The following is a 16846-nucleotide window of genomic DNA, read 5'->3' as shown; positions in this document are numbered from 1 at the left end:
CAGAGATGCTGATGAGAATTTGAAATGTGATGAGGATATTGTTATTAAAGTAGCTATTATTATTGAGTGCTTCCTGTGTGCCAAGCACCGTGTGGGGAGAGTCACATCGTTTATTCTACACAGTTATTGGGCACCTACTATGCAACAGCCGCCCTGGCCCTGAGATGGACCCTGCTCTTTGAACAGGGAGGAAGCAAGCAAACGCCAGGTGGGGGCGAATCTAGGCAGAATAACGCAGGGAGGCCAGGGATAGGGAGGGAGGAGCGGAGGTGTGCTATTTTATACAAGGGAGCTAGGAGAGCCTTGCGAGGAGGTGACATTGAGCAAAGACCTCAACAAAATGTGGGATCCAGTCATGCAGACGTTTAGGGGCAGAAAGTTCCAGGCAGAGGAAAGAGCAAGTGGAAAGGTCCTGGGAGGGGGCACACACAGTGTATTCAAGAAATAGCACGATCTCATTTAGCACTCATGTGCCCATTTTACAGACAAGGAAATGGAGGCTAAGAACAGTAACGTGAGTTGCCTACTGGATCCCACAGGTGTAAGTAAGGTATGGCCCTGCTAGCCAGAGCTGGCTTGGCAGGACCCCTGACAGGCATGGGCACCCCCTCCCCAACTGCCACAATCACTGTCCCTCCCCTCCCGTCCCCATGCTGCTACCCTCACCTGTGAGGCAGAACCACAGTGCTCCCAGGGCTGCACCCACATGCACACCCATGCCAGGGCTGCCCCGCCGACGCAGCATCTTCCCGTGAGGCGGCTGACAGCTGGGCTCCCCGTGGTGGAAGGCTGCCCCTGCCTGGGAGGAAGAGGACGCAAGGCCTTTGTCTCCAAAGGTTCTCCCCAGACCATCTCTCGCCTCATCTCTCCTGGACCAGAGTGGGGAAGGCTGCAACTGCCCACTGGGAGGTCCTCATTCCCATACCCCACCGGGCCCCCTGCTGAGGAATCTTGGTGACAGATGCTTTGGCAGGGAGTCCCTGGGGAGGCCTGACAGGGAAGATGGGGTAGGGGGCAGCTGGGATCCACCCTTTCAGCTAAGATGTTAGTATCCAAATATAAGGAAGAGGAGGCAAGGCGGCAAGTGAAGGCAAGGTTGGCTTGCTCTGGGGCTAGGATGTGTGCAGATCAATTTGGCAGACAGTAGCTGGTAGGGCAGAGCAGGAGCTCCTGTGGGGGCCAGACTTAGAGATGGGCTGACAGGTGTGAACTGTATCCTAAAGGCAGTTGAGAGCCACTGAAGCTTCCTGAATAAGGGAAATACACGGTCAGAGCTGAGCTTCATGAAGATTAATCTGACAGCACCTCCACCCACTATCTGATGGGAGGGTATGTTTCAGCCAGATCAAGCAGGGCTTTGAGAGACCAGTGAGGAATTTGGGTTTTTCTATGAGTAATGGGAATCACTGGGGAGCATTTTAATCACACATAATCTAGGTAACAATGTTTAAAACCCACTCTAGCTCCTCAGCATAGACTGGATTGTATCAGGGCAAGGGAGAGGCCAGTTAAGAGGCTATTTCAGGCTGAGTGCAGTGGCTCATGCCTGTAATCCCAGCACTTTGGGAGGCTGAGGCAGGCGAATCACTTGAAGTCAGGAGTTTGTGACCGGTTTGAACAACATGGTGAAACCCCATCTCTACTAAAAATACAAATAATTAGCTGGGCATGGTGGTGGGCACCTGTAATCCCAGCTACTTGGGAGGGCGAGGCAGGAGAATTGCTAGAACCCAGGAGGCAGAGGTTGCAGTAAGCCAAGATTGCACCACTGCACTCCAGACTGGGTGACAGAGCCAGACTCGATCTCAAAAAATAAAAATAAAAAAAGAGGCTAATATAGCCATCCCTGTAGGAAGGTATAGTGGTGGAATAAATGAAGGGCCAGACAGGAGACAAAGCATGTCTGGGTAAAAGTGACAGTATTTGAGGACTTGGGTAGAGAGAAAGAGCAGTCAGGTTGGCCGTGGTTTTGAGCCTCAGTGACAGGGTGGAGCATTCACTGCGGCAGAGAAAATGGAAGGGTTCAGTATAGCTTGTGTGAAATCAGCAGTATTTGCAAAGAAGCTTCTAGGACAGAGTTTCAGGAGGTGACTAGGTGTATGAGTGTGGGAATGCAGAGAGAGAACATTTGCTAGCTTAACACATCTGTATTGAGTGACCAAGACAGATCAGAAGTGGAAGAGACAAGGACTGGGGATGACCTCAAGGCTGGAGTCAGGACTGAGTAAGAGGCAAGTCTGTGGCTGCAGGTCAGGCCTGAGCTGGGGATAAGAAGGGCAGACATCCCTAAATCCAGCCCTGCTCCCAATCCCAGCCACCCTCCAGGCTGCACACACCTTGTCTCTGAGTCCCACAGCTGCTGCCTAAACATCTGTGCCATGTCCTGATCAAGCCACATCTATGCCAACCAACACTGATCAACAAGAATAGAAATGATTTCACGTCCTCCTAACACCCTGGGAGATAGGCTGTAACACTTGGTCCTATTTTTGCAGGACTTTAAAAAATTAAAGCCCATGGCTGGGTGTGGTGGCTCATGCCTATAATCCCAGCACTTTGGGAGGCCGAGGTGGGCGGATCACGAGGTCAGGAGTTTGAGACCAGCCTGACCAACATGGTGAAACCCTGTGTTTACTAAAAATATAAAAATTAGCTGGGTGTGGTGGCTCAGGCCTGTAATCCCAGCTACTCAGGAGGCTGAGGCAGGAGAATTGCTTGAACCCAGGAGGCGGAGGTTGTAGTGAGTGGAAATCGCGCCACTGTACTCCAGTCTGGGCGATACAGCAAAACTCTGTCTCAAAACAAACAAACAAAAAAAATTAAAGCCCAGATAAGTGACTTTGTTAATGTCAAGTAATTTGCCAGTCAGCACAGCCAAAAAGAGTCCAATTCTGCTACACCCTTCCGCCCTTCCACGGAGCAAACCTCATCAACAGCTGCTAGCCTCAATCCTTCCAATCCCAGCCAGGCACACCCGCCCCCCGCCACCCTCCACTCCTACACACACACCCCCCCAGCAGCTGGGCCAAGGGAGTCCCTCAGCCAAACCATGTGCATCCTGGCCAGCCCCCCTTCTCTCCCAGCTGTCTACAGTGGGGAAGCCCTGAGCAGCCACTTCCTTTCCAGACGCTTCCGGCCTCAAAGCCTTACTGCCTGCTGAGTCAGCAGCCTTCCCCGGCTCCATTCATAAAGCACCTTTGGCAGGCACCACATCCTGCCCCACAAGGGCCACCCTGAGGCCCACAGGAAGATCCAGCAGGCAGCTGCCTGCAGGACCTGCCCAACCCCCGCAGGAAGCACCAGGGCTAAGGATGAACGAACGCCCAGATTCCACGTCTCCCTGCCTCTCTTTACCCCCAGACAGAACCAAGGCCTGTGGGTTCTTCCTGGGCCGCCTCCCTCACTCTCCACACTGCTTCTCAAGCTTCCATCTCCCACCCTGACCCATCACCCTCCTCACTGGCCCTGCTTGCTCCTCTCTTTCCCTGCCAGCCCCATTCTCTAAGGTGCCTTCTCTTAGGACCTAAGACAGGAATCTGCTCATGTCCCTCCCCTGCTCAAGAACTTCCCATGGCTCCCCATTCACTATAGAAGTCAGACCCCATTCCTCTGCCTGGTACTCAAGACTCTTCATATAATTGTCTCCTTCATATATCAGGCTAATTCCTGCCACTCTGGGCAGGTGCGGGGAGCAGAGGGCACCTCCCCTGATCAGACCTACCCAGGCTCTCCCAGGGCCGAGCTGCGCTTCCCTCCAGAGGGAAGATGAGGGACTTCCAGGGCTGCGCCCTGGACTTGCTCCCTTTCATTCCTTTCCTAGACTCTGGATCCTGGAAACCTGCCCTGGAGAGAAGCAGTTTGACAGCCCAGAAGCAAAGAGAGCAGAAGAGTCCATGGCACCCAGAGACCCCTACGCTGACAGCGGGGCCTGGAGGAGCTGAGGACAGGAGAAAGCGACAGAGCTCAGAAAGGAAGTGCTCCCTGGAGAATGGGAGAGTGTCCTGTGAACACAGAGCTGGTCGGCCCGGGACCCAGAGCCATGTGGAGCCGCGCGGGCCTCATGCTGCCTGCATACCACCCCCTCCACCCGTGTTTTCCACAAAGGGGAATCTCATCCCCAGCCGGGACCTGCCCTGGAGTCAGCATGTGCCACCCCTCCCAGTGAGTCACCTGCCAGTGCCCACTTCTCCTCCTTCTCCTTCCTGCTCTATCCCAAAACCACAGAGCACCTTGGGCTTTCACAGAGCAGCAGGAGAGAGGGGTCAGGCTGTCCTCAGCCTAAGGTACAGCAAGGGCATCCAACCCTGCAGAAGCAGGGCCACAGGGAGGCTCCCAAGAGATGACCCAAGATGTGCCCTCAGAAAGCTACAACAAATCCAGACTGCACCTGGGCTCGGGGCCAAAATGCCCTGGGCCTGGGGATGCCCAAGAGGGTCTCCTTGCCCCCCCACCATAATCACCCACATCACTCCACTTCCTCCTAACCCCCTACTTCCTCCCAATCCCCGCAGGGGCTCCTTGGGCAACACTTCCCACAAAGGGACAAAAAGGGTCAGAAAGACACAAAGTTCTGAAAATGTCAGACAAGTCCCTGGATCCAGCTATGTCTGAAGCAAGCTGCAGACCTAGACCGCCCAGATATTTGAGCCGATCATTTTTCCCCTTAAACCAGTTTGAACTAAGTTTCTATCGTCTGCAACTGAAGGAGTCCTTGAATCCACATGCATTCATGTCTTTAGTAATTCATTTCACTACTTACGGAGTTCCTGGTAGGGACGTACTAGGGGCAGAGAGATGACTAAGCTATGCGTCTGTCCTCAAGGAGCAGATTCTAATAGGGAAGGGGGACATGCAGGTAGATCACTGCAGTTTGGTATAGTATACTATTTATGATATGGTCAGGGCAAATTGGAGGCACCTCAGAGGCATGATAACCCCAAAGATGATCCCTGAAAAGTCATGAGCAGCTCCCCAGGTAGCCGTGCTGGGAAAGGTAGCCCTTTCCTGAACTCCAGAGACCCGTCCTCCTGACACTGCCTGTCTGCCTCTCAGCCAGATCTCCCTGGAATTCTAGAAAATGAGCCCAAAGTGTGGGGTTCTGGTCCCAGCTCTGACACTTTGTTATGCAATCTTAACTAGGCAACTTCTCTGAGCTCAGTGTTCCTACCTATAAAAGAAAAGCTTTGTGGATGCTAGTGGAACTTTATCAGTACTTGAAGCTTTCAGGGACTATATCCTTAAGGTTTAACCAATTCACAGCCACACAGTTCACACTGAAATGCACAAAGTGACTGTGGCAGAAACTGCTAGTTGTTGTCCACTTACACCCATTTTCTCCCTTTTCTTTTTAAGAGACAGGGTCCCGCTCTGTCACCCAGGCTGGAGTGGTACCATCATAGTTCAGTGGTGCAATCAGAACCCACTGCACCCTTGTAACTCCTGGGCTCAAGTGATCCTCCTGCCTCAGCCTCCCGAGTAACAGGGACTACAGGTGCTGCCAGCACACCCAGCTCTCCCCTTCTTCCGTAGCATTTTTAGTTAGGCACACGGCCACTCAGCTAACGACTGCAGATCCCAGCCTTACTTGCAGCTGAGTATGGCCATGCAATGTGTACACTGATGTGTACAGCTTCTGGGTCATGCCCTGAAAGAGAGAAGCATGCCCTCCCCTCCCTTTCCCCTCCCCCTTCCCACTGGCTGGAACATAGATGTGGTGTGTGTGGCGACCATACTGCCAAAGGCAACACCCTGAGGACGGCAGAGCAGCAGACAGAAGAACCCTGAGGGACTGTAGTATCAGCCCTGGATATACCCAGATGGTCACATGGGTGAGAAATAAACATCTCTTCCAGCATAAGTCATTGCTATTTTGGGCCTTTCTTACAGCATCTGAACTAACTAAGGAGCCATCCCACCCTTATTTTCCCTCCTTCTCTTCCCCCTCTCCCTATCCGATGAGCATTGCCACTGCTCAGAGCCACAAAAGGAAACCACATCTAAAATAGGTATCTCAAAATACGAACAGGAGACTATCTCATCAGAGTCACCGAGTGATGCCTGAGCCCAGCTTTGGACAAATGTCAAGGGTAGAAGTGACCAGGCTTGGGGACTGTTTGTATTGAGGGAGGGGCTGAAGGTGTCAAGAGGGCACTGAAGGCTTGAGCAATGGGCAAACATGGACACACATAACAAGGAGACCTGGAGATGAAGCACGTGGAGGGGGAAGATCAGTTCCTACTGAGCTCGACTATGGATCATCCACACCAAAATGTCCAATGGACTCCCAGACACACTGAGCTGCAGCTCAGAACAGAGGGACAGGGCAGTCATTCGTGCAGTGGTGGTGACAGAACCAAAAGTGGGGTCACTGAGGGAGATGATGCCATGAGAACAAATTCTGGGGAAACTGCAGAAATTAATGATCAAGTATCAGAACAGGGAACCTTTCTCTGCCCCCCCCCCCCCCACCGCATACACACAATCTCTGTTTGCCCTCCCCTGTGATGGGCACCCATGGCCTGCATGGGCTATCCACTTGCTTTTGGACAGCGTTCATCGGTGAGAAGCTCTACCTTATACTTAGCCCAAATTTGTCTCCCAATACAGCCCACAACAGTCCTCATGTGACCCCTTGGACCACACAGAATGAGTCTGCCCCCTTCCTTATCAAAGCCCTGCAAGTATTTGATCTTCCTTGATGAAGTCACCATTGAGCAGCCATGTCACACCATTCACCAAAATAACCCAAAATAACAGACTATCAAATCTGTAGCCAGCCATCAGAAGTCACTCACACTCACTGCTGCTAATCCACACCTCTGCCATCCTCTTCTGATGGAGTTCAGAATGGGGAGGAGTTTTACAGGATAGTTCATTTGTTACTATTCCATTTCACCCAGTTAAACTGAGTCCATTCCTCCAACTGCCACAACATTTTTTTCATTGTTGTAAAATATATGTAACATGAAGTTGGCCATTCTATCCAGGTTTAAGTGTATAAGTCGGCAGCATTAACTATATTTACAATGCTGTGTAACCCTGACGTGATCTTTTGAAGTACTCTTTTGACTGTTCCTGGTGCATAGACAATGCTCAATAATTTGTTGGTGGATGTAAAAAAGAATGAATGAATATCATCTGAAAAGGTTACTCTCCTCTCTCTGCTGGTGTCTGGGTGTCATCAAGGTCCTCAGGGAGAGGACAGGAATAGGAAAGCCCACAGCACCATCTGTCCCCGGATGATCAATGTCCATCCACCATTCAGTACACCGGGGTTAGGAGTGTTCCTACCTGTGCTGCTACCCAGCTTCCATCTACCCATCTCATCCCCAGGGCTGTCATGAGAAGCTTCACTGCTTCTGGCTGGGGAACAATCAACTGGAGAAGAACAAGGAAAGAAGTGCATTTTCAAAACCCCAGTGAAGCCATGCAAGTGCCTACTAGTGGGCTCTTCTTCAAGTGCTCATTGGTTCCAGGACTTTGTCAGGGATTAAGAACAAGATTATTGATCTGTTGTTCCCATAATCTACCATCTTCCCCATAAAACTGGTTATTTCCCTGTCTCAAGTCTTCCAGCATTTGTTCATTTATTCATTCAACAAATGCTTATTCATGATCCACATGCCAGGCATTGGCCATGCATGCAATACGAATGGAGATGAAGAATCGTACATATAAATATTCAACTACAGGGGTTCTCATTCTCAAGTTGGGAGGTATGTTTATTATTATGCTTCAAAAGTTACCCATGTTATATATATTATTTTGCTTTTATCAAATAATAATAACATAGGCCAGTTTTGTTGAAAGCCATGCACCAGGCTCTGTTCTAAATGCTTTTACACGTATTAACTCATTTAAGCTTCCCAACAATTCTGTGAAGTAGGTACTATTATTATCTTATTTCACCGAGGAGTAAATTCAGGGATGGAGAGATTTAATAACTTGCTCAAGATTACAGAGCTGCTAAATGGCATATTTAAAATCCCACATTTTCATATTAAAAATAGAAAAAAGGTTTAGGAAACAAATATATCATTAAAATAGAATATGACCAGTTTTTTGGTACACATTTATACAAGGTATTGTGGGAATGGATGAGGCAGTAGGCTTAAACCTGGATGAAAGGGTCAAGCCATTCACTGGGGGCTGGGGAGGCTCAGTAAGGACTGCACAGAGGAGGAGACATCTCGGCTATCTGGCGGAGGGGACAGCATGAGAAGTCACAGAAGAGGAGATGTCCACAGCATATTCTGGGAAGATGGGACTCCAGGAGAGGCTGAGACTCAGGAGACGAGGCAAGGGAGGTAGTGAGGGAGGTAGATGGGGACTCGGATTGAATCTGTGCACAGCAGGAAACTGTGGAATATTGTGACCCACGTGTCCAACCCTCTTCTACCCTAGACTGGCCTGAAATATCCCTGACAGCTTCTCAGAGATTCTGTCTCCAAGTTCACCCCACACCAGGACAGGCAATCCCAGGGGCCAGAAGACAAATACAGTTAAAACAGATGAGCACCTCCCCATATGGCCTAAACTTCAATTCCTTCTTAACATCTTCTGCTCCTTCTTTCCTTGACAAAGAGGCAAATTCAATGCCGAGCAGATCATCTCTGTCTTTGGTAGCTAGTCTTAACACAGTTATTTTGCTCCATGTCCTTTATTCTACAGTGCCCTTCTCTTGGTCTATGCTGGCCCCTTCTGGTAGCAAGGCTCCGCACTCCTGCAGGGAGCCCAGTCCATGCTGTACTGGTGGAGCTGTCCTCCCAGCCTAGGGCCTGGGCATGTTACAAGACCTGGCTCATGGAGAAACCTGCCCTGCCCCCACTCAGTGATTAGTTCGAGAATGAGCTGTAAGCCAAGCCATACCCAATCAGAGACTTCCCCAGAGCCTTGCTGCTGCAGCCATCAAAATAGACTCTTTCTTGCTGAGATTACTAAGAAGGATACGGTCTGGGACTATTAGCAATAAATGTGTCTGCTGCCAACAATCTAAAGAATTGATCCAAACAAATGAACAGAGGCAGAGATGGAAGCTAGAAGGATATAGAGCCCTAAAACCATCATTTAAGCCCCTATCCCTGAAGCAAGCTGCACACATAGACTGCCTAGGTACTTAAACCAGTCTTTTTTTTTTTTCTTAAATGTGCTTGAGCTAGTTTTCTATTATCTGTAACTGAAGGACTCCTCAAATATGTCTGCTATATCTTCACTATCTCCATTTCTCTCTACCCCTGCTTCTCTTCCTGGTCTTCCAAGTCACCATCATCTCTTGCCTGGATAACTATAAAAGCCTCTTCACCAGTCTGTTCACCTTCTCTAGTTCCCCCACCCAATTCTGTTCTCCAATCTATACTCTATACAACAGCCAGAATAATTGCTATTAATATAAAAGCATAAATTATATCACTGCCTTCAATAGTTCATCATAGAGCTGTTCACTTTCCTTGTGATAAGATCGCAGCTCCTCCATAGCCTACAGAGCCCCATCTGCCCTGGCCCTGCCCACCTGCCCAGCCTCACCTCTTCCTACTTGCCCCTCATCACAGTGGGCTGCTTCCAGTTCCTACAACATAGGACTCCCTTTCCTACCTCACAGTGTTGCTGCAAATACAGTTTCTTCTTCCTAGATGACATGGGTGCTTTAAGACTCATGTTGAAATTTAATTGCCACTGTAACAGTATTAAGAGGTGGGGCCTGTAAGAAGTGAAGAGATTAATGCTGTTATCGCAGGAAAAGTGGGTTCCTGATAAAAGAGTAAGTGCTGCCCCCATACTGTCTGTCCTGCACGCTCACATGCCCTTCCACAATAGGATAATGCAGCAAGAAGGCCCTCGCCAGATGCCAGCACCATGCCCTTGGACTTCCCAGTCTCCAGAACTACAAGCCAAATAACCTTTTTTTCTTTATATATTACCCAGGCTGTGGTATTCTGTTATAGCAGTAAAACATGGACTAAGATAAAAGGTAACACCTCCATATTCTGAGGGTCACCTTGACAGAAAAGCCAGGTAAGAGATCTGCCACTCTAAGAAGGACCCTGTCATTCATTGCACCCAGTCTGTTTTCTTCATGATATATGAGAACCTCCCTGAGAAGGAAGCACATCTGCTTTATTTAACTATTGCATCCTTAATTCTAGCAATGGCTTGGCACATAATGGGTTCTCAATGCATGATTCAATGAGTGAATGAATGAATGCATGTGTGTTTAGATAGAGATGGATAGATATATGGATGGATGGATGTTTGTATATGGGGAAAGGATCTGGATGCCTGAGAGTGAATGCAACTCTGGAGTGTCGGAATAAGGGTGAGAGTTTGCTACTGTTTTCTACTTGATACACTTCTCTGTTTTTAACTATGAACATGTAAATTCTTTTGCAATTAACGAAAAAAGGAAAACAGCAACAACAGAGATATCCTGGACTTTAGACCAGGCTCTGTCACTCACTTGCCAGGCTCCCTAGGGCAAACCCCTTGCCTTTCTGGGTCTTCATCTCCTCAACCATCAAAGGGTCCTGACCACCATCCCATGCTGTGACCATATCGCATGTTGGGCTGGTGTAATCACAAGAAGCTTCATGGAAGAAGTTAGCACTAGTGTTTAAGAAGATGACTTTGGAGTTGGAGAGACAGGTTCAAATCCAGACTCTGTCACCTCCTAGTAATGAAACTTTATGAAAATATCCTCTCTGAGCCTCAGTTTGCTCATTTGTAAAATGGGGATTATAAACCTTACCCTCATAGGATGATTATAGGACTCAATGAGTAAAATTATCAAAACTGACCTAGTTAATACTAGGTGCTCTATAAATGGGCAGCAGCCTCAGAAAAGAGATGGGAGGGTCCCTAGAGTTCCCTGGGAACAGCCTCCCTGTTTGCCTTCCTTTTTCCTGATAATCTGAGTCAGTTTGGGCCTTTTATGTTCAAGGCTGTCCACTGGGCACCACTCCCCAGTCCCGTGATCCCACCCAAGAGCAGGAATCAGTTCTTCCTCTCCAAGTGATTTCTGTGTGAGTCAGGACAGTAGTATGTCATCAGGGCTGGCCAGCAAAGCAGGGCTAAGGTCTCCCTGGAACTAGAGGCATGTGCAGGGGCTGCAAAACTGACCTATACATGCATGTGGAAATGTGTACACACACACACACACACACACACACACACACACACACAGGAGGCACAGAGCCCTGAAAAAAGTGAAAGCTACATTGGGCCCAGAGGAGGTCCAGCCAAAAGAAGGGATGGCAACAAGGAGAATAGGGAGAGGAAGGAAAGGGATGAGAGCACACGAGACCACATCAGAGCGCAGATCTCGGGTCAGACACTGGCAGGCCCAGGGCACACACATCTGCATTCACTCAATATCTGCTGAGTCCTGCTAGGTGCCCACCTAAACATATCTGGAAATCCTATCCTTTCCAGAAGCCTTTCCAGACTGCACTCAAGGAAGGGTGCATTTTCTCCAGATGTGATCTGCCTAAATGCCTCCTTGCCTCCAAATTCCTTTGGTTTCTACCCTGAAAGAGGCTCAGCTTAGCAGAACAACTCTGCCGACCCCTCTCCATCTAAGCACCAGACCCCTCTGGGAGTGTAGCAATCTCCACCAGTCCTCAGAGCTAGAAGGCCTCTTACGGTACACCTGGTCCAGCGCCTAGCTCCAGGCCCCTTGTACAGATGGAAATCTGGACCCAGAGTGGCGGCCGGCTGGCCAAGGGCCCACACTCAATTATCAGCCACCAGCAGAGGTGACTAAGAGCCAGCTGATGCTCCTATCTCTCTTCCTCACTTATTGAATGGAATCACCAGGCTGCCTTGCCTGCCCAGGGTACAGCATGAGCTCAGAAGCCAGCAGCCTTGGGTTTCAATCCTGACACCGATGCCTTGCTGAACACATGACCAAGTTTAAATGACTTAACCTATTTGAGACCCAATTCCAAATCTCTAAAATGGGGGTAACAATCCCTACCCCACAGGGCTGCTGTGAGAATAAAATAAGACAATAGAGAGAGAGGACTTAGGAAAGTGCCCAGTACCAAAACTGCAGTAATAATTATTATTATTGCTGTTATTATTGCCGCAAGCATGGGGACAAGGCCTCCTAGATGGGGCCTCTGCACTGAGCGAACACTTTGCCCCACCCCACTCTCCCTGGCCAAGACCTCCTCTGTCAGGCCACACATCTGGGCCTCTGGGACCATTACTCCTTCTGTGTCCCTACTTTTCACCTAGAGCCCTATCAGTGCCCCAGCTCCAAAGTAGCAAATGCACAACTCGACTCCATCTCTGGCTCTGACTCATTCTAGTGATCCTGGGCCCCTTCCTCTTTGCAGATGCTTGGTCACAGTTCCAAGTACCATGAGCTCCTACCCTCCTGCTGCCATAGCCCCTAGCACAGAGCATTCCCACAGGGACACATTCCAATGTCTCCCACAAGGCAGCCCCAGTTCCTAGGAGCCTGCATTGCCTCTAGGGTAACTTGGGACCCCTGCCTCCCAGAGACAGTATCTCTCCCTGCTCCAAGGCTCCCAGCAAGAAATGCTTCTCACTCCACTTCCCGCAGATTAAGCTCCCTATGCCTAGAGAAGGTCAGATTCCCAATGGCATAAGGTGTGTGGAGCAGGCATTCATTCTCTGGACCACAAAGAGAAAGAAAGGGAGAAAGGGGGCAGCTGGCTGGGAGCACTGGTCAGAACTGGAGGGTGGAGGGGGAACTCCTGGAAGCCCCAGCATGATAAAGTCCAGGGCTCTGGAAGAGAAGAACTCTCAGCAAAGGCCCTGACTATGCTGTGAAGGCCACTAGTCGCTGGGTCACCCAGGTCAGGCCTGCCCCTTCTCTGGTTCCCCAGATGAGTCTTCCCTGACTTACTAAGGAGACCCTTGGCACATCTTACCGGGCTCCAGAAAGAGGGGTAAAACCTGTGCCTACCTCCAGAGCAGCAGAAAAAGCCAGTTCTGGAAGCAGACAACAGCCCAGCTCCACCAATTGCCGGCTGTGTGTCTTCGGGCATGTGACTTACCCTTTCTGGGCCTCAGTTTCCCCAACTGTACAATGGTGTTAATGATACCCTACCTCATAGGATTACTATGAGGATTACATGAGATAATGTCTATTTAGCCTCCAGCACAACCCTACCCTCTCCCAAACCTGAAAACCCAATGCTCCTATCTGGCACACTGCAAGGGCGGTAGAACTGGGGGTGGCAGGCAAGGGTTGCATAACTTGCATAATGTGGCCCCCTTCCAGGTGTGGGGTCCATTCTGAGCCAACAAGACCAAAGGCAATTTCTCAAAAATCATGTGGACCAGTCCTCACCCCTCTCCCCGTCCCCTAGGCCCTGGGTGTGCCCTCCCCCTTTTGCTGCTGGACTTCCCTAACACTCCTGCCCTGGGGATGTGGGAAAAGGACAATGAGAAGTCGCCACCCACTCAGAGGATAAGCTCATGGGCAGTGACGTCATCCTCCTTGCCATTTTTCCTCTTTCCCTGACCCTATGACTCAGATCCACAGCTTAACAGCCCCCATGTGGTCATAATCTCAGAGGCTGCTTGGATTTGGTCATTTTTCTGCACAGACCCCAAACCCCGTATGTGCAACCAAGTACCATCCAGCCACTTGTTCTACAACATTTTCTAGGAGTCTCTTTAGGTGCTGTGGAATTCCAACTCACAGCTCTCTTATCACACTGCATCTCTGACTCCAAACAGCATTGTCCAGCTCCTTGTCAAACTCAAATCCTACTCCAAAGAACAAAGATTTACCCCTCCAGAGAAAGCCAAAGTTTAATGATGGAATTCTCACAGGAAGTTTCAGAAGTCAACCTAATAAGGACACAGACACCCCAGAGGACTACTTTGAAGGGACCACACTTCTATAACTGTCCTTTCCATAAATATTAAAGCACCCAACCCAGCTGTCAGGTATATGAACATGAGACATTCAGCCAACCCTCCATCGGGTGGTGCCTGGACAGAGCTGAAGAGGGGACAGGAAGGAAAATAGGGTCCTCAGATTCCAACACCCCTTCTCACCTGAGACTTGCATTAACACAGGCTCCTTACCTCTGACAAGCTCATGTCTCACAGCACAGGAGTCTAGAGTAAGCTGGAAAGCTTACTGCAGGCAGGAGAAACCACCAGTAATGCCATAAGGACATGGAAGAACTCCAAAGGTCAGTCATGGGACCCTGACTGCATCACTGAGGCCACTTAATGCAGGAACGAAGCTCTCTCCCGCCAGCGTCCCCTTGCCATACAACCCCTCAGAACAAAAACTGAGGTCCACAGGGCTGACCCAAAGTCATGAAGGAAAATTTCATTCACATCAGGATACTCCAGTAAGCTGACGGTGACGTATGTACATTTCCACGGTCAACAGTTACCCTAAGTGTTAGTGCTTAATCTCAAGAACTCCAGATATCAGGAAAATGTACTCACCCAAAATACTCCCTTGAAATGAGCCACTTCATACCCTACAGCCCCATAGCCCTCCATCCCGCCCTGCACTCAGATCAGCTCAACCCATCGGACAGGTTTAGACTTCAAGTTTAGACTTCAATTCCCCTCAGCCTCAAACTGTCCCACCTATTTGCAGTCCCCCACACTACAAGGAAGGCTGCACAGCATCAGATTTCCTAGGGACTTCTGGGAGGCCAGAGGGAACTAGAGGAGGCCGCACTAAATAAAGAACTCTCTTAAAGACAAAGCAGCTTCATTACTTTCTAATACAGAAACTAACTGCTGAAGACATGCTTATAAGAAAAGGACCCCGGGCTTTAATGAAGAGATCAGACTCATTTACAATTATCCACATCCAATTTGAAGGTAAATCGTTTTTCTAAATTAAGACAACTAACACCCCCCCCCACCCGCCACACACACACACACACACACACACACACAAATCTTTTTTGCTGTACTATTTGCTTAATGTTTTCCCTCAGTGATAGATCCTATATCTGAGTCATCTATCACGCTTTTCTCATTAGAGCAGGTTTGGCTTAGAAATAAATCCCCTGCCTTAGGCTGCCAAACCTGCCAATTCGCTAGCTAAACGGTCGCAGGGAGGGCCCTGGGCGCTGGAATTCAATCCCCTCCCTTCTAGTGTGCCCCCACTCGGGGTCCCCACCTCCCTCCACCGTCGCCCGCATCTCCTCTCCATCCCACCTCACCCCCCACCTCCCTGAGGCTTCCCAAGCCCAAACTGCCCATCCCAATTCCCTCCCCACCCCCAACACCTATTCACCCCGTGGCCCCTGCCAGCCGTCTCTATCTGTCCTTCCCGGAATCTGACCCCTCATGCTGCCCACGGCTGCCTGTGGAAGTGCACCCGTCGCCCACACCTTCGCCCTGCTGGGCCCCGCAGAGTGGACACGCCTAACCACTCGCCCTCCCTCCCCGCCGCTCCCCTCCCGGAGCTGGGTGTTTTCCTCTGCAGGACCCGAGACCCCGCTAACCTCCCAGCGCCGGCCGGTGGCTTCGTTAAGCTTCAACACGGGACAGATCTGCCCCCATGCCCGCTCCAGACCCGGGGCCTGCAAAAGCCCATTCACCCACCCGGCCCGGTCCGCAGCTTCCGGGGTCTGCAGGTCCGACGGCGCCCGGGCCCCTCTCAACCCGAGGAAAGGGGGGCGGGGTAGGATCCGGGCGCCCCCAGCTCTCCGCGGGCCCCACAGCCCAGGGCAGGAGGGGCGCCCGCGGTTCCCGGGACTCCTGTGCTAGGGGGGCCGCCCGGACCTGGGGCAGGGCAGGGGAGCGGGAGCCCGGAGGGAAGGCGCCCCTGCTCAGCTCCTGCAGCCCTGCGCGGGAACGTGCGGACCTCCGCGGGATCCAGGCCCGGCCCGCAGCAGACAAAGGCCGCCCCACCCCGCGCCGCCCGCGCCACGCCAGCACTCACCGCGCCGCGCCGACTCTGGGACTCAGGGACGCGGCCCAGCCTGGCTCAGTCGCCGCCGCAGCGAGGCCCGGCCCGAATGGGGGCCGGGGGCGGCCCGGGGAGTCCGAGGGGCGGGGCGGGCCGCGCCGGAGAATCCGCCTGGGGCCCGGAAAGGCGGCTCCGGTGCGTCCCTGAGGCCGGATTGGCCCCGCGGTGGCGGCTGCTGACCGAGGCCTGAGCCAGCCCGCTGGGCAGAGCACACGGCCTGGCCCCCGCCCCCGCCCCGCCCCGCCCCCAGACCTGACCCTGGCGGGGAAAACCCTCGGCTCCGGGAGCAGGGCGCTGCCCATCCCCCACCCCGTTCCCACACTTCCAAGAGCCGAATCTTCCTTTCTGCGAGAGGGGACAGGTGACTGACTGGTCATCGACTGGCGGCAGAACAGGGCTGTGGTCATCGACTGGCAGCAGAACAGGGCTGGAATCCTGCTGTCCAACCCCAGTCCTGGGTTCTTCCTCCACACCATGCTGGCACCACAGCCCAGAAAGGGTTAACTCGACTGCGAGGAATTAAGAGCTGCAAGGAGCTCTCTATAAATACAGTGTCGTGGGCGCCTGAGCCAACCGCAGGACAATTTCCACTGAGCTGGTTTTCCTCTTTTCCTTCCACCCACTGCCATCCGACCAGCCCTGCCCCCAGCCCCACCCCAGCCTGCTGGCCGGACTTGGCTCCAACAGGCCTGACACCTAGTGGCCTTGGGCTCTGTCCTTACAGGGCCCCGCTCCAGCCTGGGAGGAGATGGGGGTCGGGCCTGTCCAGATTTTGCTGTGGTGCAGCCCATCCCTGCACCTGTTCTTGGATCTGTTCTTCCTCACAGGGACAGTGACAGCTAAAACGTAAGGAGACTTTTGTGGGCCAGAGTTAGGTTAGGAGCTTTCCATGCTGGGCCTCTTTAGTTCCTCCAAACAGCGCCA

At 51.5% G+C, this 16846-nt stretch overlaps 2 protein-coding genes across 4 annotated transcripts in view; one reads left to right on the top strand and one right to left on the bottom strand.

The window, feature by feature from the left end:
- LOC129527136 (uncharacterized) overlaps positions 1–7260 on the top strand; it is a 39245-nt gene extending 31985 nt beyond the window's left edge. The window contains exon 2 of the mRNA XM_055363725.2: positions 3821–7260. Within this exon, the coding sequence (XP_055219700.1) occupies positions 3821–4611 (791 nt within the window). The 3' untranslated portion in view covers positions 4612–7260. The remainder of the gene's footprint in view (positions 1–3820) is intronic.
- Positions 1–16171, bottom strand: part of CD276 (CD276 molecule) — a 30972-nt gene extending 14801 nt beyond the window's left edge. Inside the window, exons 1-2 of one of the 3 annotated variants that reach the window (XM_004056458.5) lie at positions 15896–16171; positions 667–799 (exon numbers count right to left, since the gene is read on the bottom strand). In XM_004056458.5, the coding sequence (XP_004056506.3) occupies positions 667–745 (79 nt within the window). In that variant the 5' untranslated portion in view covers positions 746–799; positions 15896–16171. Of the gene's footprint in view, positions 1–666; positions 800–15555 lie in introns of all 3 variants that reach the window. The other 2 variants (XM_055363722.2, XM_055363724.2) reach the window with 2 other exon arrangements.
- Positions 16172–16846: the final 675 nt, after the last annotated feature.

Source organism: Gorilla gorilla, chromosome 16 (assembly GCF_029281585.2).
Source record: "Gorilla gorilla gorilla isolate KB3781 chromosome 16, NHGRI_mGorGor1-v2.1_pri, whole genome shotgun sequence".
NCBI classification, from domain to species: domain Eukaryota; kingdom Metazoa; phylum Chordata; class Mammalia; order Primates; family Hominidae; genus Gorilla; species Gorilla gorilla.
Note: the sequence above shows the minus strand (reverse complement) of the source record. Positions and strands in the feature narration are given on the sequence as shown.